This window comes from Charadrius vociferus, unplaced genomic scaffold (genome assembly GCF_000708025.1).
Source record: "Charadrius vociferus isolate BGI_N301 unplaced genomic scaffold, ASM70802v2 scaffold579, whole genome shotgun sequence".
In the NCBI taxonomy this organism is placed as follows: Eukaryota; Metazoa; Chordata; class Aves; order Charadriiformes; family Charadriidae; genus Charadrius; species Charadrius vociferus.
Window position 1 is genome coordinate 1029215 of NW_009661367.1, and position 10183 is coordinate 1039397.

General features: G+C 59.8%; 1 protein-coding gene across 1 annotated transcript in view; it reads right to left on the minus strand.

Annotated features, from left to right (window-relative positions):
• OSBP2 (oxysterol binding protein 2) overlaps positions 1–10183 on the minus strand; it is a gene marked incomplete at its 5' end in the record, with an annotated part of 104860 nt that overhangs the window by 10470 nt on the left and 84207 nt on the right. The window contains 4 exons of the mRNA XM_009893337.1: positions 980–1147; positions 1386–1452; positions 2229–2346; positions 4127–4461. Coding sequence (XP_009891639.1) covers positions 980–1147; positions 1386–1452; positions 2229–2346; positions 4127–4461 — 688 coding nt within the window. The remainder of the gene's footprint in view (positions 1–979; positions 1148–1385; positions 1453–2228; positions 2347–4126; positions 4462–10183) is intronic.

The window sequence follows — 10183 nt, forward strand, 5'->3', positions numbered from 1 at the left end:
TCTCCAGACTGAACAGCCCCACGTCCCTCAGCCCTTCCTCAGCAGAGAGATGCTCCAGTCCCCTCAGCATCTCCGTAGCCCTTTGCTGGACACTCTCCAGCAGTTCCCTGTCCTTCTTGACCCGGGGAGCCCCGAACTGGACACAGTGCTCCAGATGTGGCCTCCCCAGGGCAGAGCAGATGGGGATGATGAGACCTGCTGGCCATGCTCTGCTTGATGCCCCCCCGGATGCCATTGGCCTTCTTGGCCACCAGGTTGTCGACCAACACCCCCAGGTCCTTCTTTGCCGGGCAGATCTCCAGCCGTTCTCCTAATACGCTGACGCTTTATTTCCACGTAGGGTAATGTTCGTAACTTTGCTGTCTCCGCAGGTGTCCCGGTTCCCTCCTCTGCACCAGCTGGATTCACAAAGGACACTTGGGTGATGTCCCCTGTGCTCCAGCTTGCGCTGGCACCCGCGCGAGCAAGCTGCCAGGGTGCTCCAGGGCTCTCCGCGGCCAGCGCAGGAGAAGGGGTCAGTCCCCAAGAAAAGAGCCAACCTGATTCAAGTAGTCCCTACGGTACCAGCCACGTCAAAGCCACCGGCACTACAGCTCCGTGCCGCCGAGGACAGCCCCCTCCTGCTCGCCCGGTCCCGCTGCCCCGCTGTGCGGGCTCTCTGGCGGCCGACGGATGATTTCAAGAGGCAAATAAATTGCAGGGAAAAACGCAGGGCTTAGAGTCAGCAGTTCTGAGCAGCGAGGACACATCAGCGCTGCGGAGAAGAGCGAGATGGCTTCCGAGGGCTCTGCCAGTGCAAAAGCCGTTCCCCCAGGACAAACTCCTGTCCCGCTCGGGGCTGCTGTGCTACCACAGCACCCGGAGCCCCAATCCAAATCCTTTGCAGAGCCAAGAGCTGTGCCCAAACTAAACCCTCAACGCCGGCATGACGGCAGCACCCCGTGGGCCGGCGCTGGGCGCCTGGGACACGCGCACTTACAGGCATGGGGATCTTGGAGAGCTCTTTGCCGATGCAGTTTTTCATGATGCTCCAGAGGTTAAGGCTGTAGTTGGGTTTGTCGGGGATGCGAGTCCGTCTCCTTTTCTTCGGCAGGAGATCTTTGCAAGTGGACTCATTGTAGCTGCTTTGATTGGAGCTTTCAAAGACCTGCGGAAGCAACAGAAGAAAGGTAGGTAGGTAGGTAGGTCTACACCAGACTCACTCAGCACGATCCAACCAGATCCAGGAGAAGCAACCACAGCTCAGGGGACATCGTGTGCACTAGAGGTCTGTTCTCCAGGGCTGCTGGACGGCGAGTCCCTCCAACAACCTCCTCCTCTCCTGCTCCTCTCCCCTGGTTTCATCCCGCCGGGACCGTCCCTCCCAGTCTGCCCCACCAACTCACGCTGTCCTCCAGGTTCCAGTCCTCAGGGTGGCCCTCGCTGGCCCCACTCAGGTTGCTGCCCGAACGCCTGCAGGGAAGAGAGTAGCAGCTGGTAAACACACAGAAAGAGCAGAGAAGGGGAGAGAAGAGCCACAGTTGGTGCAGCACAGCCACCATCGCCCGGGGCATCTCCCTGCACCACCCCAGGGTGCTGCCAGGAAGGCAAGAGGGCGACGGAGGCCGTGCGCGGGCGTTGGGAGGGGATGCTCAGCGCAGGGTGTCCCAGCCCGGGCGCTGAGAGCCTCTGCATTTGCCAGCGAGCCCGGCGCTGTGACCACGGTTGAGATCACAGGTGCCCCCAGCCCAGAGAGACGCCCAAGGAGATGTAAGAGCAGGTCAAGGGAGATGAAGGCAAGGTACTCCCCGCTACTGCCCGATGCTCCAAGGGATGTCCCTCCAAGGGATGCCCCTCCAAGGGATGCCCCTCCAAGGGATGCCCCTCCAAGGGATGTTCTTCCAAGGGATGCCCCTCCAAGGGATGTCCCTCCAAGCCTCCACCCAGGCTCCCATCCAGCCCACATCAGTGCTGGGGCAGAGGACTCAGCTTTACCACAGCACGGGCTTGACATCTGCCCTTCCTCGCCTGCTTCACTACAGCTGGGGCCATCCTCAGCCTCGCTCGCTCCGGGAATGTGAGAGCAGAGAGCAGCCTGTTTGCTGGGGGACACGCACACGGAGTAACCCCACGGGAGATGATGCTGCCCTCAAGCCTAAGCACAACACCGGGGAAGCCATCTCTGCCCCGCTACTCCCAGCAGGTTTCACCATGCTGCACCGTGCAACGGGTGGGACGGGGGCTCGTACCTGTGGTGCTTGGGGTCTGCAGTTACAGTGATAAAAGCTGGGGCATCCTCCATGGCATCAAAATACTCCGTCTCTTCATCTTCATCACTCGCCTCTCCTTTGGCGGACTGCACACTCCCTGGTGGCACAAAGGATTTGAGATGCTCAGGTGGTGCCGGTCCCCAGAGCCCACCCTCCTCCCACCGTGTCCCCACCAACGCCCGCTCCCTTTACAGCTTGTCCCCCTCCTCTCCAACCCGCTCCACGACGAGAGGATGCCGGACTGACTTCCAGCTCCTAAAAAACCAACAGAAGGAGCCCCAGCAGCTCGTGTCCAGCTCCCCAATCCGGGCACACGAGGCTTAATGCCGTGCTGGGGAGCACCTCCAAAAATGCCACCCGGCTGCCCGTGCCAGACGCAGACCCAACCACGTCTACCGCGGCTGCCGCTCCCGCACCGCCCCGTCTGAGGTGATGCTCAGAAAGATTTCCCGGCCCTCGGGATTTCCAGCCCCGCACCTACAAACATTTCTCTTCCCTGCTGCAGTGGGAGAGATCGCCACGAAGGCGGGAGCAGACATTAATTGCGGTGACTTTTGAGACCCGGTGCGGCTGCCCGGCCCCTGCGCTGCTCCCCGAGCGCAGCCTCGCCGCGGGCGTCACCGCTCGGCCCCAAAACCGCCGCTCCAGCAGCCCGCACGGAGCAGGGCACGTGGCAGAGCTGACCACCTCTCTCAGGGCCGCTGGTTGTACTGGTGCTCCGGCGAGGGGGATGCCATGGGCAGCTGGCCGATGGAGGGACTGGGAGGGCCATCCTGGCTCCGGCCACCTCTCCACAGCATCCCGTCCGGCTCAGCACTTGGCTCGGCTTCCCGGCAGTGTTTGGTACTCTCCTTCCCTGCAGTGTTCCCATGCTGCGCCAGAGGAGCAGGGTCACCCCTTGCCATGGGGTCGGGCCGGATTTGTGGCTGTCCCTACAGGGATTTGCCCCCTGCTGTCCCCAACTGCGCCACAGAATCGCTGAGGTTGGAAAAGTCCTTTAAGATAGAGTCCAACCATTAAGCGAACACGGTCAAGTCCCACTAGACCATGTCCCAAAGCGCCACGTCAACACATCTTTTAAACACCTCCAGGGATGGCGACTCCACCACGTCCCTGGGCAGCCTGTGCCAGTGCTCGACAACCCTGTTGCTGAAGAAATTATTCCTAATATCCATCCTAAACCTCCCCTGGCACAACTTGAGGCGGTTTCCTCAAGGCCACACAAGAATGAGCGCAGCGCTTGGCACTGCCACCGCCCCCCGCAACAGCCGCTACTCTCTCCCTTGAGTCCATATATCCTTTAAAAATAAGACAAGGCATTCTTTGCAGTTTTTTGGCTACCGGGCTGTAACTGATGCCTCCCGCGGGGAAGGAGATTTGGCAGGAATGTGCGAAGCTGTTAGATTTTATTGCCCAGTAACTCTTGCAAAGGAGCAAAGGAGCCCCAGCCGTGCCACCAGCACCCTGCGCAGCCGCAAACTCGGCAGTGCCCGGGGACACTGGGCTCCCTCCAAGCGCCGCGGATGCCCTCCACCACCCAAAACCCCCCCCGCCGGTGAGGGTTAAGGCTACCAAAATAGTCTGGAATAACGTGAGCGAGGTGGGGACACAGCTCTCTGCCGCATCCGTATCTTGGGAACATCCAAGTCCCCCAGCAAGGACAATTAGGGACAATTATGGCATAATAGGATCAATTATAAAAAAAAAAAAACCCACAGGCATATGAGGCATTGCCTTGTGCATCCTTCCCACCCCTGCCGACTCGCTGGGAGCAACCAAGCAGAAAGCCCCCCGTCCATCCCGGGGCGTCCCGTGGGGCTCTGCCCCCGTTATCGGCACCCAGCCCCGGTCCTGCCGCCCGACTCGCCGGCGCTCACCCTTGGCGGTGCTGGTGATGCCGGTGCTGCTGGAGGACAGGCCGGGGGCTCCGCGGCAGGCTCGCTCCAAGCTGTTGTGCTGCTTGGCTAACTGCTCGATGGTCTCCTCCAGCCGGATCCGCTGCTCCCGCTCATACTGCAGCGCCCGCTGCCATTTTCGGCTGTGAGTTTCGGCTAAGTCCAGGAAATCGCGGCAAGCCTGGAGGGGGAGGAAGGGACACGTCAGCACCCGGCACGGCCCTCGCGAGCCCAGGAGCTCGTCATGGAGCCAGCGCTGGCACGCGGTGACTCCAGAGGTGACTCCCCACCGCTCCCCCGCCTCCTGTCGCAGGAGCCTGGTTGGAAAAAACGCAATTCCAGAGCTTCACGCAATCCCCTGTATCCACTGAGTTAAGGACAGCTCAACTCTGACCATCCAAACCTGAATCACCTTGAAGAGATGGCCGCAATACGGGCAACTGCCCTCAGTCCACGAAGCCTTCATGATGTCCCACCTCCCCCAGCAGCCGGGACCACCATGCCCCATTTCCACAGCCCGTTCCTGTCCCCGGCCCCATCGCCGCCCCGCGGCAGCCCGGGCTGGGCGCACACCACCCACGCCAAGCCCAGCCCTTCGCACGTGCCCTGAGATCTCAACAGCCACCTCCACCCCCAGGTCCTGCAGACGAGGGGAAGACAGACAGGACGACGGCCCCCAAGGTGACAGTCCCCAGGGTGACAGCCGCAGAGAGGGGAGGATGCTCAAGCCCAGGAGCCGGGGAGCCCTTTGCTCCAAGGAGGCAGAGAGGGAGGATCACAGAATCACAGAATCACAGAATTTTCAGAGTTGGAAGGGACCTCTAGAGATGATCCAGCCCCACTCCCCTGCTAACGCAGGACTGCCCAGAGCACATCGCTCAGGACTGCATCCAGGCGGGTCTTGAAAACCTCCAGAGAAGGGCACTCCACCCCCTCCCTGGGCAGCCTCTGCCACTGCTCTGTCACCCCAACCCTAAAGAAGTTCTTCCGTGTGTTGGAACGGAACTTCCTCTGTTCCAACTTGTGCCCACTGCCCCTCGTCCTGTCCCTGGGAACCACCGAGAAGAGTCTGGCTCCATCCTCCTTCAGCCCACCCTTTAGATACGTGTATGCCATAATAAGGTCTCCCCTCAGCCTTCTCCTCTCCAGGCTGAAGAGTCCCAGCGCTCTCAGCCTCTCCTCATACGGGAGATGCTCCAATCCCTCAGTCATCTTGGTTGCCCTTCGCTGGACTCGCTCCAGCAGTTCCCTGTCCCAAGGGATGCCCAGCTCCTCCCCGGAGCCGCACAGCCCAACGGACAGCAAAGGGCCTGACCCCCCATAAAACGTTCACCACGGCCAAAAGCCCTCTCCTCTCCGCGATGGGCCCTGGGCAGCCACCAGCCATGGGGACACACACAGACGCACCGGGCACAAGGGCAGGAGGGCTCACGGGATGCACCTTGCGGGATGCACCGCTACCCGGGCTGAGAGGAGAACCCCTCGGTGGCATTACACAGCATCCCAGACTGGTGAGGGTGGGAAGGGCCCTCTGGAGCTCCCAGCTCCAGGCAGGTTTGGGATGGCTCCAGAGGGGGAGACTCCCCCACCTCTCTGGGCAGCCTGTGCCACTGCTCTGCCGCCCTCACAGCAGAGAAGGCCCTCCTCAGGTGGAGATGGAACTGCCGATGGTCACGTTTGTGCCCGTTCCCTCTTGTCCTGTCACTGGGCACCACTGGAAAAGACTGTTCCCATCCCCCCGGCACCTCCCTTGAAGGATTTATCAGCGTTGATAAGATCCCCCATCGGTCTTCTCTTCTCCAGACTGAACAGCCCCACGTCCCTCAGCCTTTCCTCAGCAGAGAGATGCTCCACTCCCCTCAGCATCATCCCCTCTGTAGCCCTTGCTGGACCAAGCTGTCTGTCTATCGCCCGGCGAGCGTGACTGCCAGCCCTCAGAGCTCTATTTTTCGGTTATTTTTTTCTATGAGACCGAAACACCGAGTCCCTCCTCTGCGATGAGCCCCACGTGAAGCTGCGAGCAGAGGCAGGGGCTGCTCCTCCTCCTTCCCGTCAATCTCTGCAAGGGGGGACACGCTAAACAACTTCTTGGGTTTAGAAGTCGGAAAATGTGCATTTTTACGGGGATTTGGCAGGAGTGCGGAGGCAGGCTGGCGACGTGCAGGCAAATTAACTATTGCTCGTGCTTCAGCTCCCTCCAGCTTATCGCCCTACCAAGGGAGGTCCTCTTTAGATACAAGCTGGCCTGAAAAACTCAGAACTGTTCAAAAGGACTAAAACCAGAGAGTTTTGAACGCGCAACAGACTTCTAACCATCCCCACCACTCGGTTATTTTCTGGTTTTTTTTTTTTTCCATCTACTTGGGTTTCACACGTGATTTATTCAGCTCTCGGCAGCTTACCCTGATTTTTGCCTGCAGGTGGCACCTGAATCGATATTCAGGTATCTCCCGGGCAAGGAACAGGTTCGGGGCTTCAGCTTCCACAACCTGGCCCGATTTTACCAGGATTTCTCCAAGAAAATCTCCAATACATCAGTTCTTCATCAAAGCTCTCCTTTGGATGGGAGCAGCGTTTCAGTCTCCTCCCGGGAAAGAAGTTTTTCCTTTAATCCCATCAGAAAGGAATCCCCCGGGAAGTGACACAAAGCAGCAGGTTTTCGTATTTTAGGGTGAAGAAGCACGAAGCGGAGGGAAGGAATATCCCGCAGTAAGGAAGAAAAACGCAGGGGGTGGGCAGGAGCGCCTTCGGTGATGTCCTGAACGCTGCCACGTCCCCCGGGAGCTCACCCCCGTCCCTCAAGAAGCATCCCAGTTGCGGGAAGAGGCAGGAACCAAACTCGGATCAGATAAACGAAGGACAAACACAATGAGTTTGGGTCCGTCTTTTGGAAAAAAATAATAATAATCAGTCTAACCCATCATATTTAAACAGCTTTTGCTTCGTATTCACTTCTGCTCTCTCCTGCTTCCACGGAAGGCGCTGACCCGACGGCTGTGTTATCTCCATCCCCGTCACCCCAACCTGCTCGCTCCCCGTCCACAGGCGCGTTCCTGCAGCACCAGTCCCAGCACCAAACTGGCCAGGATGAATTTATACCCACAGACCACACGCTCTTGCAAACCTGCTGGTTTTTTTCCAGCGCTAGGACGGGTATGCACCAGTGTCCCGAGGGCGAGCTCCGCCATGGCTCGCTCTTCAGCATCATTAAGGCTCTTTAACGAGACGCAATCACTCACGGTTTCGCTAGCCAGAAATAATTCAGCCGAGAAGTGTTTGCAAGCTCTGAACGCGGGTTCGTCCCACGGCGTCAGCTTCTCAGCCTCTCCATTTCCAGTGGTGGCCAGCAGCGATGCTGGGAAGCAACTCAGCGGTGCTGCCAGGGGGAAGGAGACACCCACCTGCCCGAGCGCAGTGAATATTCCCCCCGGGAACACCGCACCGCGTCGCCATGGGATGAAGGCTGTACTGGTAACCGCGAGAGCGGCAAAACCCTCCGCACGCCCTCAGCGCCACACGAGCAGGCAGACCCCGCTCGGAGCTTCACCATTCCTCGAGGCATCAGGGTCCCATCCCCGCAAATTCCAAGCTGTACTCCCACCCCGCTCCCCCCTCAACCCCATGGAGACCACCTCCCGTGAGGCATGGACCCCGTGGGTGGGCACGGGGAGAAGCGAGACCACACCGCATATCGCCAGGGTGTTTCACGCTGTGTTTTCACCTCCGTCTGTGGAAACAACTCATCTCCTCTCCCCACCCCAAAAAGCCCCGTTGGTGGCCACCCACGGCCACAAAGCCCACGGGGCAGACCCTACCCTGATGCCTTCACACCCAACTTCAAGCTGAAGGCTCCCGCCAGTTAAAACTAACCCGTGCCCCAAGCCGGCACACCGGCTTCTTTTATTACGCTGATGCATTGTGATAAGAGGATGAAGCCACAAGGGCGAGTAATGAGATAGCGGCCGTGACCTTCCCAGCCCAGCAAAGCTCATTATCTGCTCCGAAGGTCCCTCTCTGCAGTCAGCGGGTGCAGAAATACCCATTTGGGCACAGCTGGTTGGCACCGAGGATGGAAACTGCCGGCTCAGGGTGTTGAGCGCTTTAAAACGATGCGCTAGGAGATGACCTGTAATTATTCTGTTGCAATTAAACACAGTTCGTAAGGTATAATGGTAAATTAGGGGAAAAGGAGGTAATTACAGAGGAGCCAGGCGAAGGCAGCCCTCCAGCGCGTCGCCAGGGAGCCGTGGGACACGGAGGAGAAATCGCTCCATCAGCTGATAGAAATCAACGTCCTCAATAAAAACTAGAGCAGATGAAACCTCGGGTCCTCCCGTCCCAAGGCTGCAGAGCTTCACTGAGGATCCCCGCCGTATCCCAAAGGGATGTCTGCACCAAGAGGCTTCTTTTACAGCCATGTAACAAAAATCCATGAGACGGAGAAGCGGCCACGGGCGTTGCAGACTTTCTCCTCCGAGCGTGGGGAGGTTTTGGGAAGACGACCGGGATGGTCCTCACCCGGCGCCAGAGCCCACCGGCGACGGCAGTACCTCCACGCAGCAGGCTGGGACGATGCTCATCCCTGGCAGCATCCCACAACTCGCATCCGTGCGGATTTAGGGGCCGGCTGGGGTACGCACAGGGGTTTTATTCCCCGTTCTGGAAAGGCCGTCGGGTCACCTTTCCACAGCCCCTTCCTCTGCAATTGTGGCGCCAGCACACGCGCCCTGCCCGCGCCCGATGCAAACCACCGCTCTCACCACGCGTCCACATCACCCCCGGCGAGCGGCACGTTTGCTCGCTGGAAGAGAAGCGATGCCGAGGGTGGGAACAGCGGAACATCCTGCACGAAAGCTGCCCCCCAAGCCCAGCATCCCCAGCTGCCAGCAGAGGCCAAGAAAAATAAAAGTTATTAATTTGGTTTTGTATCTTCCACAGCCAGAGCGCGCGGAGTTTCGCAGGGATGCTCGCCACGGGTGAGAGCAGCACTGACCAGTGCTCAGGGTGTATTTTTCCACTGCCATCTCTATCCACAGAGCTCATTCCTGAGCTAAAAAGTGCCCCCCCCCCCCAGCGTGCGGCAGGGGCAGCACCAGCCCCGGGGCTCCCCCGGGCCACGTAGCTCAGCTACGGGCATCTCCCCCGGGGAGGTCGATATCAAAGGGAAACGAATCCCAGCCTTCATCTCGAGCTCCGTTCTCTGGTTTCCCTCAACCCCCACGGCTGCTTGCGTGGTCCCCGAGGAGCCGGATCTCAGCCCGCGATGCCTCAGCCCCATCTCGGCTCCATCCCAGATCACCGCAGGAACCTGCAGCCCCTTCGGCGGCTCAAACAAACCCCCTTCCCGCCTTGGCTGAGGCTGTTTTGGCCATCTCCACCTTCGCCAACGACAAACCCCAGACGGGCAGGCGTTGCGTTACGGCGTGTGCTGGCACGGCACCAGCGGGGGCGAGGAGCGGCGTTGACCTTTCCCCGAGACAAAGAACCATCAATTCCTTCTGGTTACAGCCGCCAAAGCCCAGAGAGATGCGCCTTCTCCTTGGACAGACCTTCTTCTTCCACTGAAACGCCTCGCGGCGCGCTGTCCCCGTCCCCCCGCTGAGACGCAGGATGGACACACCACACCGGAGGCGGCACGGCACTGCTGCTCGGCGTGGGGGAGGACGCCGGCGAGGCCAGTCTGCTGCTCCCACAAGGCACTAATCCAGAAGGAAACCATCCACGAGGCTCCTCTGGGACTGGTCTGCCAGCCTGAGATGGCTTCGCCATCGGTGACGTCCATCACCGAGATGCTTTTTCCAGCTGGCTGAGCACCACCAGCTCCCAGGGGTGTCTGGCGCCGCCACAGAGAAAGAAAACGTGGGCGGGAAAACGGTCCTGGAGGAGAGGGGAGTGACGGCAAGTGGGAGCCAGGGTTGGAAAGGGGATGTCCTGCCAGGTGGTGTGGGTTTGAGGGACGGTGGTGAGACCCTCAGCAGCAACTAGCTGTGTGGGGAAGGGAGGAAGAAGAGCGGAGCTCACCGAGCCCAACCGCCGCGG